This window comes from Chiloscyllium plagiosum, unplaced genomic scaffold (genome assembly GCF_037043375.1).
Source record: "Chiloscyllium plagiosum isolate Xiang-an unplaced genomic scaffold, Cpla_swu_hap1 HiC_scaffold_22, whole genome shotgun sequence".
Classification (NCBI taxonomy): domain Eukaryota; kingdom Metazoa; phylum Chordata; class Chondrichthyes; order Orectolobiformes; family Hemiscylliidae; genus Chiloscyllium; species Chiloscyllium plagiosum.
Window position 1 is genome coordinate 16,090,079 of NW_028270160.1, and position 19,697 is coordinate 16,109,775.

General features: G+C 42.9%; 1 protein-coding gene across 1 annotated transcript in view; it reads right to left on the reverse strand.

The window, feature by feature from the left end:
• Positions 1–7,753: 7,753 nt before the first annotated feature.
• LOC122561273 (solute carrier family 2, facilitated glucose transporter member 9-like) overlaps positions 7,754–19,697 on the reverse strand; it is a 253,152-nt gene continuing 241,208 nt past the window's right edge. The window contains exons 13-15 of the mRNA XM_087998797.1: positions 18,675–18,802; positions 17,765–18,038; positions 7,754–7,862 (exon numbers count right to left, since the gene is read on the reverse strand). Coding sequence (XP_087854923.1) covers positions 17,793–18,038; positions 18,675–18,802 — 374 coding nt within the window. The 3' untranslated portion in view covers positions 7,754–7,862; positions 17,765–17,792. The remainder of the gene's footprint in view (positions 7,863–17,764; positions 18,039–18,674; positions 18,803–19,697) is intronic.

The following is a 19,697-nucleotide window of genomic DNA, read 5'->3' on the forward strand; positions in this document are numbered from 1 at the left end:
TTTCAGATGTCTTTTAGTGTCTCTGTAAAATCCTCAGTCCATTACGTTTGCTGTTCTTCTTGTGAGAAAGTACATATTATGCTCAGAGATTTATGGCAGGTCGATTGAGAGAGCTGCAGTGGGATAGGCAGATAGATGGGTGTGGGGATAGACAAGCTGAGGAAGGGCTTAGCAGGACGAGAGTGATGCAAGGCTGCCCAGACAGGCAGGTACACAGTAAGGGAATGGGGGAAACAGATGAGAGACATCTCAATAAACACGATTGAAGCGAAGGGATTGTATTATTTGTGTAACCGCAGATTTTTTACTAATTTTATCAATTATTCAACAGATTTTCCTGTGGACTGGGTTGATTACTAGGAATTTTTTTTTATTGCTGTGACGCTCTGTGTAGAGAGAACAACAGAGAGAGGAACAGCTGAGAGGAGGGGATTGTGCCTTTGGCTGTGCAGACACAATTAGTGCAGCTTGCCTTGCTGTTTTTCCAGCTCTCTCCCTCTGTTCTGGCTTAATTGGAACCCAGTGAGACCGCTGAAATCGCATTAAGCAGGGCCCCGACAGAGAGATCATCCATCTTTTTTTATTACAGTGTAATGGGGCTTCTCGCGAGTCGAAATCCGATTTGTCACTGGCCTTGTTCTCTGATAACTGGAATTTGTCATCTCATTCTCTCTCTGTTAATGTCATCATCTAGGGTCTGACAGCTGGTCCCATCAAGGGAGCGGCAAGGACAGAATATATCAGTCAACATAATATTTCTAAAACTACAGGGAGAAGACAGCAATAAGCACACATTAAAGACCTTCTGAAAAGAAAATCTGTTGCCATTAATTAAAATGCGTGTGTTCGAAAAAAATTGTAAAATTCTTGTACGTTAAAAAGAAGTGTCATTCATTACAGATTTTTTTTAGTCCTGATTAGAAATGGCAAGGTGGGATGATAGGGAAGGAGAGAGCGAGAGACAGAAGGAAATAATTTATCAGAGCAAGGGTACATGAAAGGGAAGATGATGACGAGGGCTCCAGTTTTCGGTTATGGAAGAGAGGGACACTGACTTACTGTGACCGCTGTAAGGCATTTAATTCCCTGAGGAAGAGTAATTCCTGGTAAAATATATACAGCCATCAGCACGCTGGCCTACTTATCCGGCCTGCTTCAAAACAGGCACACTCACAGACTCTTTAAACTCAGAGTGCTGGAGACCCATTGAATACACTAAAGCAGATAACAGATGTAACACTCGATATGTGCTAAATATTTTATTCTGGGTTCTATTTGTTTTGCGTATTAATTGCCGTTTGGCTGCGCTATTCTGCTTTTACAGTGTTGTTAAATACCACCAGAATGTATAAGAATTGGGAACGAAAGGTGTACTGCCGGTCTGCATCAAGGTTAAAAAGGGTTTGAGGAAAAGTCAGCTAATGGCAGACTTTGAAGTGGCCAGAATTAGTGGAAACAGAACATTGAAGGTGGTGAGCATTGCCTCAGTTTGGGAAGGCACTGATTGAGTTGAAGATTGAGAGATTGACTTTGGTTTTGATGCCAGGCAAATGAGAGACAAAGCTTGCATTTATATAGCACCACCACAACCTCATGTCATGCCTCAAAGTGCTTTACTGCCAGTGAAATACTTTTGAAGTTTCATCACTGGTATGAGGCAGGGAGGAGGTTGAGCAATGAACTTGTAATTTGGGAAGAACAAAAGTGAAACATTCTGAGAGTGGTGACAGTAACAACGTTGACAAAATAGAGATTAGTATGGCAACTAGAGAGACTTCATGTGTATCACTATGCAGGTAACAGGTGCAAAAATGCTTCCACAGGTCGATACTAAGATCAGGTTAGGGAGAGGGAAGACTTGGCCATGATAAAGAATTCCTAAGGAGTGAGTGTATAAAAAATCAGATCATCTGAAAAGGCTGCTTAGTGATGGAGGAGATGTGGGAATTCAGAGAAAGAAAAATAATTTGTATCGAGAGAGTGCCTTTAACATTCTGCGGAGATCACAGACAGATGGTTGCTGTTAAGGTGAGAGTATTGTTTTGGGAATTACAGCAACTAATTGGAAAGATTGCGGCCAAGACTGTTGAATGTTGATAGGGACTAAGGTAGAGATACCAATGGACTTGAATAAAATTGGCCATAAATGTTCCAAGGAATGAACGGGCAAAAACAAAATCAAAAACTCTCTTTCCTTTGGTTGTGGCTCAGTAGATCGTAGGCATTACTTCAGAACCAAAATCACAGAAATGTGACAGTGCAGAAGGAGGTCATTTGGCTCATTGTCTTTGCAATGGCCCTCCAACTGTGTATCAGAAGGTCATGGGTTCAAATCATACCTCAGGACTTAAGATGCATGATAGTCTCAATGTCAATGCTAAGGGGAAGATGCTAATTCTCAGTTAACTACAATTGCAACACTAAATTAAATAGCTACTTTTAGTTCTGAAGAATGGTCACTGAATTTGAAATGTTAACTCTGTTTTCTGTCCACAAATGCTGCCAGACCTGCTGGGTTGTTGTTTTCATTTGTTACAACAATAATATTTGCACCATACAATTGTTAGGCAATGGCTGTTACCAACAAGAGAAAGTCTGATCATCTCCCCTTGACATTCGATGGCATTACCATCATTGAATGCACTGTACTAATATCCCAAGGGTTACCATTAAACAGAAATTGAACTGGAGAATACTGGGCACAAATACTAGATATAGATATTGCAGCTTTAAGAGCAGGCTTGAATTTTGTGGGGAGTAACCCACCTACTGTCTCCCGAAAGCCTATTCAACATCTAAAAACACAATGTGATGTAATACTCTCCACTAGTCTGGGTGGGCGCTGCTCCATCAATACTTAAGAAACTTGACACCATCCATTTCAAAGCTACCCATTTGACTGGCACCAAATCACAAACATTCAGTCCCTCCATCACCGAAACTCAGTGTGTACCATGTACAAGTTGCACTGCAGGAACTTAACAAGGCTCTTTAGAAACACCTTCCAAACTCATGACCATTACCATCTTGGCAGCTGATACATGGGAGCACCATCACCTGCGAGTTCATCTCGAAGCCATACACCATCCTGACCTGGAAACATATCATCGTTCCTTCAGTGTTGCCAGGTCAAAATCCTGGAACTCTTCCCCATCAGCAGTGTTAATTGTTTTGGTCCCCTTATCTCAAGAAAGATGTACAGTACTGGGCATTGGAGGCTGTTCAGATAAGGTTCATTAGATTGATCCTGCGTATGGAGGGATTTTTTTAATGAGGAAAGGTGGTTGAGTAGGTTGGGTTTATACCCATCAGAGGTTAGGAGGATGAAAGAAAACTTATTGAAAAATGTAAAATTCTGAGAGAAATTGACAGGGTATATTCAGAGAGTTATTTCCTTTTGTGGGAGAGTCAAAGACCATAATCTCAGAGTAAGGAATCACCCATTTAAAACGTATATGAAGAGGAATTTCTTTCAGAAGGTAGTGAATCTGAGGGAGTCTTTACACAGAGGGCTGTTGACTCTACGTCTTTAAGTATAATCAAGGCTGAGATAGAGTTTTAATCAGTAAGGGAATCAAGGGTTATAAAAAGTGAAAATAGAGATTAACAGCTCAACCATGATCTCATGGAAAGACAGAGCAAACACAAAGGCTGCTTCTGCTCCTACCTATGTTGTTAGCACTGTAGGTGTCACTATGCCCTATGAACTGTAGCAGTGTAAGGAGCAGAACCGGACAAGAAATGCTGCCAAGAAAGTGAACCCTTCCATTCCAAGAACGAATAATGTTCATAAACAACTTCACAACTTTATTCAAAGAGAAGTTTGGGAATTTATCCTGATATCAGACCAATATTTAACCCAATAACCAACATCACATGAACAAATTATTTGCTCAATTCCACAATGCTGTTTGAGGGATCTTGCTGTGCACAAATAGTTGCAATGGTTTATATGTTTCACCAGTGACTACAGTATACTTCAAAAGTACTTCATTGATTGTGAAATACATAGACTCATAGAAATAATTACAGCACAGAAAGACATTACAGCCCATGGTATCTATGCTTGCTCTCTGCAAGACCTCAACACCACTGAGAGGTTGTGCTGAGGTTACAATAGAAATTAAAGTTTTTTTGTATTTGATACTATCACTATTGTTCAATCAAGATGGCATCTATGTCAATACAGAAAACAACAAATGCTGGAGATCACAGTGGGACAGGCAGCGCCCATAAAGTGAGAGCAAGCTAACATTTTGAGTATTAGATTACTCTTCGGGTGGCATGGTGGCTCAGTGGTTAGCACTGCTATCTCACAGCACCAGGCTCTTTGGTTAACTGCCTGTGTGGTGTGTGCACAGTCTCCCTGTGTCTGTGTGGGTTTCCTCCAGGTGCTTCAATTTCCTTCCACAGTCCAAAGATGTGCAGGATTGACCATGCTAAATTGCCCATAGTGTTCAGGGATGTGTAGGTTAGGTGGATTAGCCGAATGAAATGCAGAGATAGGGTAGGCAGGAGAGTCTGGGCGGGATGCTCTTCAGAGAGTCAGTGTGGACAGGTTGAAATACTGTACTGTACATGTGCAGTGCTATGCATTCCCAGCTGAAATGACTTGCAAAACAAAATAAATCATTAGATATAAAAGCTAGGTACTACAGGACATGTCTCAGCAGCAAACAACCTTAAAACATTATTAAGTTGAAATGGAGTACATTCATAAATGCCTCCACTCATAATTAAAATAACTTTTAAAATCAATTTTAAAATCAGTCTGTACTCAACATTCTGCCATGCTTTAACACTATCCAACTGTGATGTATGGCTCTTGTTACAGTCCTGCCTGTACTGCTGTCAGAGTTAGATGAGCACACTGTATTTGCTTTGTAGGTTCCATGTCTCCATAGCACTGTGAGCCTCCCACAGACCCCACCCCTCCAACCGTAACAAGGATAGAATGGCCCTGGTGCTCACCTTCTATCCTACCAACCTTCGCATAAACCAAATCATCCGCCGGCATTTCCGTCACCTCCAAAAAGACCCCACCACCAGGGATATATTTCCCTCCCCACCCCTTTCCGCCTTCCGCAAAAACCGTTTCTCCGTGACTACCTGGTCAGGTCCACGCCCCCCTACAACCCACCCTCCCATCCTGGCACCTTCCCTTGCCACAGCAGAACTGCAAAACCCCTCCTCCCTCACGTCCATCCAAGGCCCTAAAGGAGTCTTTCACATCCATCAAAGCTTTACCTGCATATCCACTAATATTATTTATTGTATCCGTTGCTCCCGATGCAGTCTCCTCTACATTGGGGAGACTGGACGCCTCCGAGCAGAGCGCTTTAGGGAACATCTCCGAGACACCCGCACCAATCAACCACACCGCCCTGTGGCCCAACATTTCAACTCCCCCTCCCACTCTGCCGAGGACATGGAGGTCCTGGGCCTCCTTCACCGCTGCTCCCTCACTACTAGACGCCTGGAGGAAGAATGCCTCATCTTCCGTCTCGGAACACTTCAACCCCAGGGCATCAATGTGGAATTCAACAGTTTCCTCATTTCCCCTTCCCCCACCTCACCCTAGTTCCAAACTTCCAGCTCAGCACTGTCCCCATGACTTGTCCCACCTGCCTATCTTCTTTTCCACCTATCCACTCCACCCTCCCCCCGCCCCTGACCTATCACCTTCATCCCCTCCCCCACTCACCTATTGTACTCTATGCTACTTTCTCCCCACCTCTACCCTCCTCTCACTTATCTTTCCACCCTTCAGGCTCCCTGCCTTTATTCCTGATGAAGGGCTTTTGCCCGAAACGTCGATTTTACTGCTCCTCGGATGCTGCCTGAACTGCTGTGCTCTTCCAGCACCACTAATCCAGAATCTGGTTTCCAGCATCTGCAGTCATTGTTTTTACCTCATTTCTGCTATTGCTTTCCAAGTGACCATTTGGATGAGGAAGAAATTATTTGCATTTCTATAGCACCTCCCACTACATCATGTTCGAAAGCTTTTTACAAGCAATTGAGCACATAAAAAAAAGTGGTGGTTGTTGGAATGCAGGAAACTTAGCAAACAATTTGTGCACAGTAAGATTCCATAAACAGTGGTGCAGTGTTGACTGGAAAAATCCAATTTTAGCAAATGTTGCTTGAGGGATGAAATTTAACCAGAGCACTGTGAAGAATGTCCCTTTGCTACTAAATTGCACCATGGGATCTTTTGAATCTGCCTGAGACAATAGACGAATCTTTGCTTTAACATCTTTAAAAAAACAGCATCTCTAAGAGTACAGCATTGCCACTGCACAGCAGCACAGGTATCAAACTTGGATGTTGTGCTCAAGTTTAGCAGTTGGGCTAAAACCCACAACCTTCTGACTCTGTGGTATGACCGAACTGTATATGTACATGCCTTTCTGCAAGTCTTGAGGCATGAAGAAGCAATTGCCATAAAAGTTCATAATTCTTTGTAATTGAAGTTTTACCAAATGGACTACAAGCTGGTGAATGTTATATCAGGGATGAAAAGTGTAACTTCAAGTAACTGCAGTTCAGTTAACTTCACATCGGCAACAGCAGCAGGGAAACAAAGAGACCAGAACAGGTGATAACATTAATGTATAATTAGAAAGGTATGGGGTTAACCAGTGGTAGCCAGTAAGGGCACACCATGCTTGACTAAGTTAGTCAAATCTTTCAAGGAGATTAGCCTGACGAGAAAACCAATTCATTGGCATGTTCTAACTTTAAATTCCCACAGAAGTCACAGCACAGAACCAGACCGATACATTGATCAAGTTTTGCAGCTATTATGGATCGAAGGGTCTAACCGAGAGCGTAGGAAGAGTTTAAAATGGGTGGATAGACACTATGATTGGGGATAGCGTGCCATGGCTATAGAAAGTATGGAATGGAGCAAGTATAATTTCTAGGCTCTGAGGCCTAGGTTCAACTCCCACCTATTCAAGAGGTATGTCATAGCATCTCTGAACTACAGGTAGTTGATAAGAAAATATCTATAATTTCCATGCTATCTTTATGAATGAGATTAAAGGTGAATGACACAGGATTGGAACATTTTCATTTCAGGCACTTTAATCTGAAGCACTCCCACTTTGGATGCGACATGGTTAGGTAGATAGGACAAACACAAAGAATTCTGTCTAAGTATCCTATGCTCTCTATGGCCTTGTTTGATAGGATTTGCCTGTACTTGCAAAAAAAACCGTTTCACTGTACTTAGGTAAATGTGACTACAATAAATCAAATCATTCAAAAAAGACTCAACATGTTAACTCTGTTCCTCTCTCTCTGCAGATGATGAGTTTCTCCATCATTATATTTGTTTCAGATTGTCAGCATCAGGAGTATTTTGCCTTTATTATAGTGAGGCTCCATTTCACAGTCTCCTCAATGTGCCTTCAGTCTCTAACAGCCCACAATGATAGTGACTAACTTGTATTTGGTAATGTCTCTGAGAGGCATTGCTGGGTGTAGACTAAATTTGTACTCATCATTCTGAGCTGGATTTCACCTTGTGGTTTGTTGCAATGCACTTATAGCAGGCAGGCTGACCAATCTTTCAGTTCCTCGGTTTGAGTTGGACGCAACTCCCAGTGGCGAAAAGTATACTCACACGCACACACACACACATTTTACACTCCGTTCTCTTTTCCATCCTAGCCTATTTCACTAAGCAGCATTTTGAAATAATTCCAGGAATGTGGGCATTGTTGACAAGGACAGCATTTATTTTTCACTCCTAATTGACCCTTAGAGGGAAGAGTTGCCTTCTTGAATTGTTACAGTCATGGTGGTTAGGAATATCCACAATCTTTTTAGGTAGAGAGTTCTGCGATTTTGACCTAGAGACAGAAAAGCAATGGTGATATATTTCTAATTGAGAACTGTTTGTGACTTGGAGGATACTTGCAAGGGCACTGAATCTGTGCCCCTGACCTTCTAGCTGGAGGTAAAAGTGAGTACTGCAGATGCTGGAGATCAGAGTCAAGAGTGTGGTGCTGGAAAATCACAGCAGGTCAGGCAGCATCCGAGGAGTGGGAGAATCAATGTTTCAGGCATAAGCCCTTCATCAGGAATGAGGCTTGTGGGTCGGGGGCTGAGAGATAATTGGGAGGGGATGGGGTTTGGGGGCAGTAGCTGGGAAAGCGATAGGTGGATGAAGGTTAGGGAGAAGGTGATAGGTCAGAGGGGGCGGTGATGTCATCTACTGCGTCCGTTGCACCCGATGTGGTCTCGTCTACATCAGGGAGACAGGATGCCTTCTTGCGGATTGTTTCAGAGAACATTTCTGGGACACCCGCACTCACTAACCCCACCGCCCTGTGGCTGAACAATTCAACTCCCACTCCCACTCCCACTCTGTCAAGAACATGCAGGTCCTGGACTTCCTCCACTGTCAAACCATTACCACTCAATGCCTGGAGGAGGAATACCTCATATTCTACCTGGGGACCCTGCAACCACACAGGATAAATGTGGATTTCAACAGCTTCCTCATTTCTCTTACCCCCACATTATCCCAGTCCTAAGTCTCCAACTCAGCACCACCCTCTGGACCCATCCATCACTGCCCCCTCTGACTTATCACCTTCTACCTCACCTTCATCCACCTACTGACTTCCTAGCTGCCTTCCCCCAACCCCACCCCCCCTCCCATTTATCTCTCAGCCCCAACCCACAAGCCTCATTGATAAAGGGCTTATGCCTGAAACATTTATTCTCCTGCTCCTCCGATGCTGCCTGACCTGCTGTGATTTTCCAGCACCACACTATTGGCTTCTAGCTAGAGTCACAACTTTGAAAGGTGTTGTTAATGGAGGCTTTACTAGTTGCTGCATTGCATCAAACAGTATGAGTGCAAGATTCTCCTCATCCATGAGGCACATCACAGACACATAATTTCACAGGGAAGGAAGGAGCAGAACATTAGGCAGACAGGCCTATTGCTAACTCTGAAATCCTGCTGTAGTGCCAGGTAATGATAGCTGAACCTACCATTCTGGATTGGAAGCACAAAAAAACACAAACCAGACAGGAAATAAAATCAAAGTAACATTTAGGGGCATAGAATCCATGAAATCATTTTGATCGACTCAAAATTTAGGGTCTCTAATATTGAGAAAAATGAAGGAAGAAACTTGTGTATTCAGTTCTCTACCTGAATAGGTTCAGGAGGAGCTGGAGTCACAATCTCAAGTCAAATCTAGGCTGGATATCAGGAATGATTCTTTTCTTAGTGAATAGTGAACCTGGGGAACAGATTGCTGACTCCTGGAGTTAACACAGATTCACTGAATTCTTTCAAGTGAGAAATAAGCCTCTTTCTGGCTGCATTGGAGATTACCGCAGTAACCAGAACCAGAGTGATCTCTTTAACTAGATTTGCCCACCTTGCTGAGAGGAGTGGAAGGCCCCAGATTTTTTTTCTCCTCCTAGATTGCCCTGGGTTTTTAATTCTGCTTTGTCATCTCTCCCAGGAGACCGTATTACCTTGGGTGCAGAGTGTGGGAGTGACTAGATGCTCCTGAGAGTGTTTCTCCATCACAGACCATATTTTAGACAAGGATCCAGGAACAGAGCAGCACCAGGTCCACTTTCACCATTGGGAATCATGGACGTAATTTACCCCTCTCTGATTAACACTTAAACAGAAGACATTGGAGCAGGAATGATAATATTACTATTTGAACCTACTCTGCCATTCAATATAATCTGAATTTCAAATCCACATTTCTCACCTGCTCCCCTTACTCCTTGATTCCTTGAGATTTAATAGTTATTTTTCTCTTAGCTTATGTCCCAAGGTGATAAATTCATTCTGATCATGCCATATCAGTTTCCATACTTGCCACATGAAATGCAGCCAGTTCTGCATCACAGACTCTGGACAGACCAAGGTCACACACACTCCCTAAAGTGGGCAGGAGGTGGTCAATGTTCATACTTGGAGTGCAGTGCACTTTCCTGTATGGAAGGCATCACAGTTTAGAAGAAAGAACTTGCAGCAAGATCTGCAAACTGGCCAGCCCACCTGTTATATTTGAGTTTTGGTGAATAAAAATGGACTAGGATCTCTTGGACAAACTCAAATGCTCTTCTACCTGTAGATTCTAAGTCAAGAGATTGTGGGTTCACATCCCACTCTACAGACTTGAGCCCATAAATGCAGACTGACATCCATTACAGTACTGAGGGACTGCTGTGCTCTAGGAGGTGCTGCCATTGGAATGAGCTGTTAAATCGAGATCTCGTCGGGTTCCTCAAGTGGAAGTGAAAAGTCCCACAGCTACTATTAGATTAGATTACTTATTGTGTGGAAACAGGCCCTTTGACCCGACAAGTCCACACCAAACCTCTGAAGATCAACCCACCCAGACTCATTCCTTTTCATTTAGCCCTTCACCTAACACTACGGGCAATTTAGCATATCCAATTCACCTAACCTGCACATCTTTCGACTGTGGGAGGAAACTGGAGCACTCAGAGGAAACCCATGCAGATTTAGGGAGAATGTGCAAACTCCACACAGACAGTTTCCCAAGACAGGAATTGAACCTGGTTCTCTGGCACTGTGAGGCAACAGTGCTAACCACTGTGCCGAAGAGGAGGATGGGAGATCACCTCCTGGATGATATTTAATCCTCAACTGACATCATGAAAACCAATGATGATATCTTTACATCATTGCTGTGTGTGGGATCTTACTGTGTGCAGGATCTTACTGTGTGCAGATGGGCTATATGTTTCCTGTATTACAATAGAGACTACACTTCAAAAGTGCTTTAGTGACTATAAAGTACATTGGGATTTCCTGCTATAGAAATACAAAGCTTTCTAAGAAGGTAGGTGGAGCCTATATTTAACTGTGCAGCTCTTAAAACAGCACCTGTGACAAAGCAGTATTCCCTCAGTCCTCCAAAGCAATGCAGTTTGTCCCAGTTGTGTATTGATCCAGTGACTGTGCAGATGTATTTCAAGCTCTAGATTAACAGCACACAGTGGCACCCTTGAGAGACTGAGATTTGATTCTAAAATGCCCTGAGACCTCACTGTGCTGTCACTTGGAGAGAGGGCCGTGAGATACTGACAGGTGGTTACAGATCGATAAAGTGTGGCATTGGAAAAAGCACAGCAGGTTATGCACTTTTCCAGTGCCACACCTTATCGACTCTGACTTCTCCAGTCTCTGCAGTCCTCACTATCTCCTAGGTGGTTGCAGATCAGCAGAAGTAGGTAAGGGAGAAACAGAAGAGATGTGAGCAGGCGGTGGAGATAGAAGAGTTTTGATGGAAGACTTAAGAGAGAGCAGGCCACTGATTTTCAGCAGATTTTCTACAAGAGCTTGATAATGCAGCAAATACTGTTTAGAAACATGTCTGTCAACATCCTAACCCACAACAAGTCCATTGACCTATCACCCCCTATGCTCACTGACCTAGAGTGGTTCCTGGTCTGGAAATAGCTTGATTTTAAAATTTCAATCACTGTTTTCAAATTCCTCCACAGTCTTATCTCCTCCCTGTCTACAATTTGCAGAGAGGCCTCCAGCTGCCTGGTCCCTAAACTCTGGAATTGCCTCCCTAAGCCTCTCTCTTTCTCTCTCCTCCTTTAAGACGTTCTTTAAAACTTACCTCTTTGATGAAGCTCACAGTCTTGCCCTAATATCGCATCGTGGCCAAATCTTGTTTGTTAATGCTAATGTGAAACATTTTGGAATGATTTATTATTTTAAAGGTGCTGTCTGAATGGAAGTTGTTGTTGTGGATAGAACAAATCAGTTTACATTTGGGGTTTTAAAAAATCTGAAGCTGTGTTGCTACTTGATTTTTCCTTTCTAAAAGTAAATGGTAATTTGATGTTTAAGTGGTTGCCAGTGATATGTAATCTGCCCAGTCAGCTTTATCCAGCAAAGCATAGAATAAGGAAAGCACACTGGCGGCATTTATCCATCCCCTTGCTAATCTGTGCACTCTTTAGCAGCAAGGCACAGATCACAGATGGACGATTTGCCTCAGGGGTGGAGCGTTGTTGCAAGGTTGGTGGGTGGGTGAGAGAATGGGGGCTGGACCAGCCTTCATGTCTTACCCATAAGCCAGTGTGTTGTAAAATGTGATTATCTCGCTCCAAAATACCTGTTTAATGTTATTTCTGCTTCTTTCCCTCCCCTTGCTGTGTGTTTACTAATGGGCCTGGCTGTCTCTGGGTATAAGTTCCATGTGCTGCTAATTCCCTCAGCGAGCTGCTAATGCTTGTTCTCTGCAAATGAGGAACATAATTAACACTAAATTAAGGTGATACAAATGAAGACAACACAAGGTCTGACAACATGAGTGGTTTGGGAGAATCGAGAGTGCCTGTGATTCATTTTTTTAATTTACTGTATAAATATACTCTTAGCTTAGCAAAAATAAAATAAAGAGTCTTTAAATGGAGTTTCACTTTCAAAGCCCATTAAACTCAACTGCCCATATAATAGGACACAGCACACAAACCTGAGCTCAGAGGAGAGCAAACACTGCAGCCCATACTAAAACGCCAGTGCCTGAAACTGATCACAAATTGCATCAAGTCGACAGCTTCACTTGGTCATCTTCCAAGATTGGCAAGGTTGTGTTCTGACACTCCCTGCTTGCAGGTAGAGTGACTTTATTTTAATTGTTTTGTGGTGTGTGGGTGTTGCTGGCAAAGCCAGCATTTGTTACCCTTGAATCGAGTAACTTGCAAACCCATTTCATAGGGCAGTTAAGAGGCAACAACATTGCTGTGGGTCTGAAGTCAAATGCAGGCCAGAACAGGTAAGGATGGCAGATTTCCTTCCCACAAGGACCTAAATGAACTAGTTGAGTTTTTACAACAGTGGTTACACCGTTACCTTTATACTAGCTTTTAGTTATAGATTTGATTGAATTCCAATTTCACCATCATGTCTGTCTCATGTCCTCAGAACTGCGGGATTACTAGTTCAGTGATGTTACCACCACACCATCACCTCAAAGGCAGTTTAGAGTCATACAGAATAGAAATAGGCCCTTCAGTGCATCATATCTATGTTGACCAACAAACAAATTACAATAATCCCATTTGACTGCACTGAGTCCAAAGCTTAGTGTGCCTGGTACTTTAAGTATTCATCCAGTTGCTTCTTAAATATTGCGAGAGTCCTTGCCTCCACTACGCTCTCAGGAGCACATTCCCTATATTTACCACTCTCTGGGTGACTTATTCCTCACACTAAATTTATGTCCTCTGGTCTTAATCACGTATGCCATGGCAAAGAGATTCTCATTTAACCTACTCTGTTTATGTCCCTCATAAGTTTGCAAACATCAATCAGAACTTCCAGTCTCCTCTGCACTGAGGAAAACAAACCCAGCCTCTGCAGTCTGGCCTCATAGCTGAGACTTTAATCCTCAGCAACATCCTGGTGAATCTTGTCTGCACCTTTTCCAGTGCAATCAAGTCCTTCTAATGGTGTGGTGATAAGAACTGCACACAGTATTCCAACTGTGATCTAATCAATCTTTTCTAAAGTTGTAACAAGACTTCTTTGCCCTTATATTCTTCACCCTGACTAATGAAGGCTAGCATCCCAAAGGCCTGCTTCACCACTCTGTCTACCTTCAGGAATCTTTGGACTGGTACACCAAGGTCCTCTTGTTCCTCAGTACTCGTACTCGTTAAAGATTGACCATACATTGTGTATATTCTTTCCCTATTACACCTTCCAAAATGCATCACCTCGCACTTATCAGGATTAAATTCCATTTGCCATTGCTCTGCCCAATTTACCAACTGAACAATATCAGACTGTAGCCTAAGACCATCCTTCTCACTATCAACAACACCACTGATTTTTTTATGTCATCTACAAGCCTTCTACATTCACATCTAAGTCATTAATGTAAATAATAAACTGCAAGGGTCCCAGCACCGAGCCCTGTAGTACACCACTGGTCACAGGCTTCCAATTATAAAACAATCCTCCACCATTACTATTTGCCTCCTAGTTGTAAGCCAATTTTTGATCCAGTTTGCCAACTTTCCTGGGATTCGATGGGCTGTTACCTTTTGGACCAGCCTTCCATGTGGGACCTTGAAGTCCATGTAAACTACAATCAACTGCACTGCCCCCATCAATATATTTAGCTACTGTTACAAATAAATACAATTAAATTAGTCAAACAGGATCTCCCTCTAACAAATCTGTGCTGATCCCTGATCTATCAATCCCTGCCTTTCCAAGTATTGATTAATCCCATGCCTTAAAATGTTTTTCCAATAACTTCCCTACCACTGGTCTGTAATTACTTGGCTTATCTCTGCTACTCATCTTGAACAAAGAACCATATCAGCTATCCTCCAGTCATCAGGTACCTGCAGCCAGTGAAGTACGAAATATATCCATCAGGGTCCCAGCAATGTCTCCCATAGCAGCTAGGGATACATCACATTAGGCCCTGGGGGTATCTCTACACTTGCTAAAACGTTTAATACTTCCTCCTTATTAATCTTAACATGTGCTAGAACCTCACCTACTGAACCCCCCTGGCTACAATATCTTTCTCCTCTGTGAATACAGATGTGAAGAATTCATTTAAGACCCCATTCACATCCACTGGCTCCACACACAGATTTCCCTGTGATCTCTAATATGATTAGATTACCTTGGGTGTGGAAACAGGCCCTTCGGCCCAACAAGTCCACACCGACCCTCCGAAGAGTAACCCACCCAGACCCATTTCCCTCTAACTAATGCACCTCACACTATGGGCAATTTAGCATGGCCACTTCCCTGACCTACACATCTTTGGACTGTGGGAGGAAAGAGGGACAACATGCAAACTCCACATTCACCTGCGGCTGGAATTGAACCTGGGACCTTAGTGCTGTGAGACAGCAGTGCTAACTACTGAGCTACTGTGCTGCCCCCAATATGTCCCACTCTTTCCTTGGTAGTTCTCTTACTCTTAATATACTTTAAAAAGCCATAGGGGTTTTCCTTGATCCCACCTGCCAATGATATTTCATGGCCCTTCTTTGTCCTCTTAATCTCCTTTTTAAGCCACCACATTTTTGAAGGGGGCTATAATGTGCTGTACTTGACAAATGCTTCCTTCTTTTTCTTTATCAAACTCTCAGTTAGTGAACCAAATTACCATATGTTATTCAATCCCTCTCCTTTTTCTCTCCCACACATCATCCTATTTTTCTTACTTTCCTCCTCTTCACTCAGACCTCAGTTGCTTCCAGAATACAGCACCTCGCTCCCTAACCTACCTACCTACCTTTGCTCCCCCCAGTCAAAAGAATTACAGAATGCAGCTGGTTGCGCTGTCACCTATTACCAGATCTGTCTGAAGCATATTGAACACCATTGGGCTGTACTCTCCTCTGCCAGAACAGCTCACTGTTCCAAAGCAGATGCAAAGATTAACTCTTAGCTGTTTGAGCCACTAACCTTACAGACCTGAAGCTATTAGATTACTTACAGTGTGGAAACAGGCCTTTCGGCCCAACAAGTCCACACCGACCCACTGAAGCACAATCCACCCAGACCCATTCCCCTACATTTACCCCTTCACCTAATTTAGCATGGCCAATTCACCTAACCTGCACATCTTTGGACTGTGGGAGGAAACCCACGCAGACACGGGGAGCATGTACAAACTCCACACAGTCAGTCACCTGAGTCGGGAATTGAACCCAAGTCTCTGGTGCTGTAAGGCAGCGGTGCTAACCGCTGTACCACCATGCCGCCCACAAGTATCCAGTATTAAACCACAAGTATTAAAGTATCCAGAAACAAGAAATACAAAAAGTGATGAGTCAATGTTTGACTCCTGGGTGAGGATGCATGGTATTGATATTCCCAATACAGCCAAATTAGAACATGTATCACAGGAACCACCAGCATTTCTTGATCTCAAGCTCATCATCAAAAATAACTTACGTTTATGCAGAACCTTCAACATAATGACATTTCCCAAAGCTCTTCAAAACCATTAAAAAAAAACCTAACACTGAATTACATAACCTAACACTGAAGGACATATTTGGGCGCAGGCGACTATTGTAATAGGTTGGTTTTAAGGCAAACCTTAAAAGAGGGAAGCGAGTTTGAGAGGTTTAGGAAGGGACTATAATAACTGACAATTCTTTCTTTGTTTATGGGGAGGCTATGGCTGAGTTTATTAATCACCAGTGTATTAATGCTTAAACCCAGGTTATGACCTGAATTTGAATCTTGCTATGATAGTTGGTGGAATTTGAATTCCATAACAAATCTGGAATTATGAGTCTGATGATGACCATAAAACTATTGTCAACTGTTGGGAAAAATAATGTCTGATTCACTAATGTCCTTTCAGGAAGGAAACTGCTGGTCTAACGTACATGTGACTTTAAATCCACAGTAATATGGTTGACTTCTAACTGTCCTTGGGGTAATTAAGTTTGGAAATAAATACTTGCTTCACTAGTAATGCCTACATCTTGTGTGAATAAAAAAACTGGATGGAGGGGTGTTGCTGGAAATCCATATTTGCTCTCGAATCTTTGCTGTCATTATAACTTGCTTGTCTGCCTTAGAAGGCATTTACCGGTTCTGTAACTCTGGTGTAAATCTATAGGCCCAGAATGGGTAACGCCAACAGATTCCCTTAAGGGGATTAGTGAACTAGTTATGTTTTTGGGTGTATCATGGTCATGTTTACCGACATTGACCTTTTCATTTTCAGATTTATAAAACTGAATTCAAATTATTGGCTGCCCATGGCAGGATGTGAACACACACACTCTGGATTTGGCTCTCTTTAACAACAGATAACTTGCATTGATATAGTATCTTAACCAAAATAAAACATGTCAAGTCACATCATAGTGATTATCAAATACCACTTCACAATGAGTCACATATAAGGATGATGGCAATGGGAGATGGAGAGGCTGAGAGATTGAGGGAGGCAATTCTGGAGCTTGAGGCCTAGCCCAGCCACCACAGGAAAATTTAAAATCAGGAATGTGCTCGGGGTCAGAGGAGTGAAGAGATCTCAGAGGGTTGTAGAGATGGAAGAGATTGCAGAGATAGTGTGAGGGAATTAATAAATTTGCAAACAGGAACAAGAATTTTTAAAATCGAGGTGTGGTAGACAGGGAGTCAACGTAACAATTTTGGTTACTTTACTGGATAATTGGTTGTGGTGATATTGTGGTTGAGTAATAAATAACAGTCAGGACACCAGCTATAACTTCAGTGTTCTTTTTCAAATAGTGGCTATGAAATTTCTTTTGTCATCTCTGATTCAAGGAGAATATTATTCATCCATCCAGGAAGGCAGACAGGCCTGGGATCATCTGAAAAGACAGCACCTTGGGCAGTGCTGTACTCCCTTGGTACTGCAATTGAGTGTCAACTAGGATGATGGAGTTAAAGTCTCTGTGGTGGGGATTGAACCAACAACCATCCAACTTGGAGGCGATAGCTCTGGAGTTAAGGAGAGACCAGGGACTGTGATTTGATGATGCTATGTGTGTACAGAAGGAAGACTGGGGGGGTACAGCTGGTGGAGCATCCTGTTTTTGAAATGTCTCCTGAGCAAAGAATGAGCTAAAGTTGGTGATGGAGAGATTGTAACCAAATTCAACACAGAGGACCCTTGGGTGATGGGGGAGGGGTGGGGGAGATCTTGTCAGAATGCAGGATTATTGCTTTAGTAATATAAAAAAATCGAATAAAAGCTAGTACCAGCTTGTCCATCCAATACTCCTTAAGTTTATTCATCCATGAAATAAGTTTCAAAATCTGTAGAACTGTTTTCTAAAGTCCCATATCCCTTAAACTTCCTCAGCTGAAGCTCATCAAGAGACACACGATATCTTGCTGCATTTTTGGAGGAGAACATCTGACTGATCTCCATAAAAGTTTTGTTCCTGGTCTCTGGGATGACAATATAAGCATAGATGGCGACAATCCAACATACCCCACAAAAAACCAGGTAGCAGTAAGCTCCAGCAGACATCTGCAAACAGAACACATTTCACAAATTAGAGGCTCATCTCACGCATTGCCACAGGATGAGGCACTCAGAATGGTGCCTGTCCCAATCTATCTTCCAAATCTCACATCTGGAATACTGGAGTGCTGGGTGTTCCTATCTGGGAATGTCTGAAGAGGCTCTAACCTGTAAGTCAAGAAAATTGAGAGATCAAATATGGCTCCAGGACTTGATCCCAAAAAACCAGACTGAGATCCCCAACGTGGCACTATGGAGGAAGGAAAACACTGTCGAAGGTTGAGGAGTGCCGCACTGTCAGAGGGTCAGTACTGAGGGAGTGCCGCACTGTCAGAGGGTCAGTACTGAGGGAGTGCCGCACTGTCAGAGGGTCAGTACTGAGGGAGTGCCGCACTGTCAGAGGGTCAGTACTGAGGGAGTGCCGCACTGTCAGAGGGTCAGTACTGAGGGAGTGCCGCACTGTCAGAGGGTCAGTATTGTGGGAGTGCTGCACTGTCAGAGGGTCAGTATTGTGGGAGTGCTATGTCATGCATTATTGAGTAAAACAGTCCTGTGTATATACTATATGTTGTTTGTTATTCTATCATTGAAAAACTATAATATACTCTTGTTATATATTTAATATTAACTGACATTACTAACCTGAAGGAATGGAAAAACAAAACCTACAGTGAAGTTTGACAGCCAGTTGAGGGCCCCTCCAATGATGTAAGCAGCTGGACGATGTGACTGGGTAAACAGCTCAGCAGTCATCAGAAAGGGGACTCCAGCTGCACAATAAAGGGAGGGAGAGGGAGAATAAGAGGGATATAAACGGGAGATTGAGGTTGGAAAGATAGAGTGAGGCAGAGAGGAGAAATTAGAGAAAAAGTGAGGGAGAGTTGATAGAAAGAAGTGGAAAAAAGAATAAGTGAGAGCAGAGAATAGAAAAGAAAATGAGAGCAAGCAAGAGAAACAGACAGCAGGAAAAAAATGGGTACAGAGAGAGAGAAAAAGTGAGAGAGAGGGGCAAAAAGGGACTCAAAGAAGTAAAACAGTGATGAAGAAAGTAACAACACAGTGGTAGACAATTTAAAGAATGCAAAATATAGATGATAAGCAAACAGAGAACAAGAAAGGAAGAGTTTAGAAGGCAGAGTAGCAGACAGAGATGGTGAGAGAAAAATATCCTCCAGAAAGTGGGAGGGGGAAGACAAGAAAGGAAAGAAAGAAATTAGTTAGTTATTGAGTTTATAAGAGTGATTTGTACTAATGTGCCATTGACCTATTTGCGCAGATCCTTGAGAAACAAGCAGCAGTATTCACATTCTCAGAACCTTTTATATTCTTTACTTTTTTAAGTGTCAAGGCGACCAGTCCTAAATCCAAAGAGGGCATGTGTGATAAACTCTCAATAACTGTTCTCTCCTATCACTAGCCCCATTCAGTGCAGGTGTAGGTGAAAGGTGGTTTGAGTTCCCTCTTACCTCCTTACCCACACCTCACATGTCACCCCCCACCCCCCAGCCCCGAGCCTGACTGCTGCACAGATCTAGCCTACTGCAAGCGGAAAGAGAAGATTGAAATGTAAAAATTAAGTGTCATGTGCTGTGTAGTACGTTCCAATGCTTGGCTTGCTCCCCCATTTACTTAAATAGGGATGTTGATAGAGATCTAATCTAATAC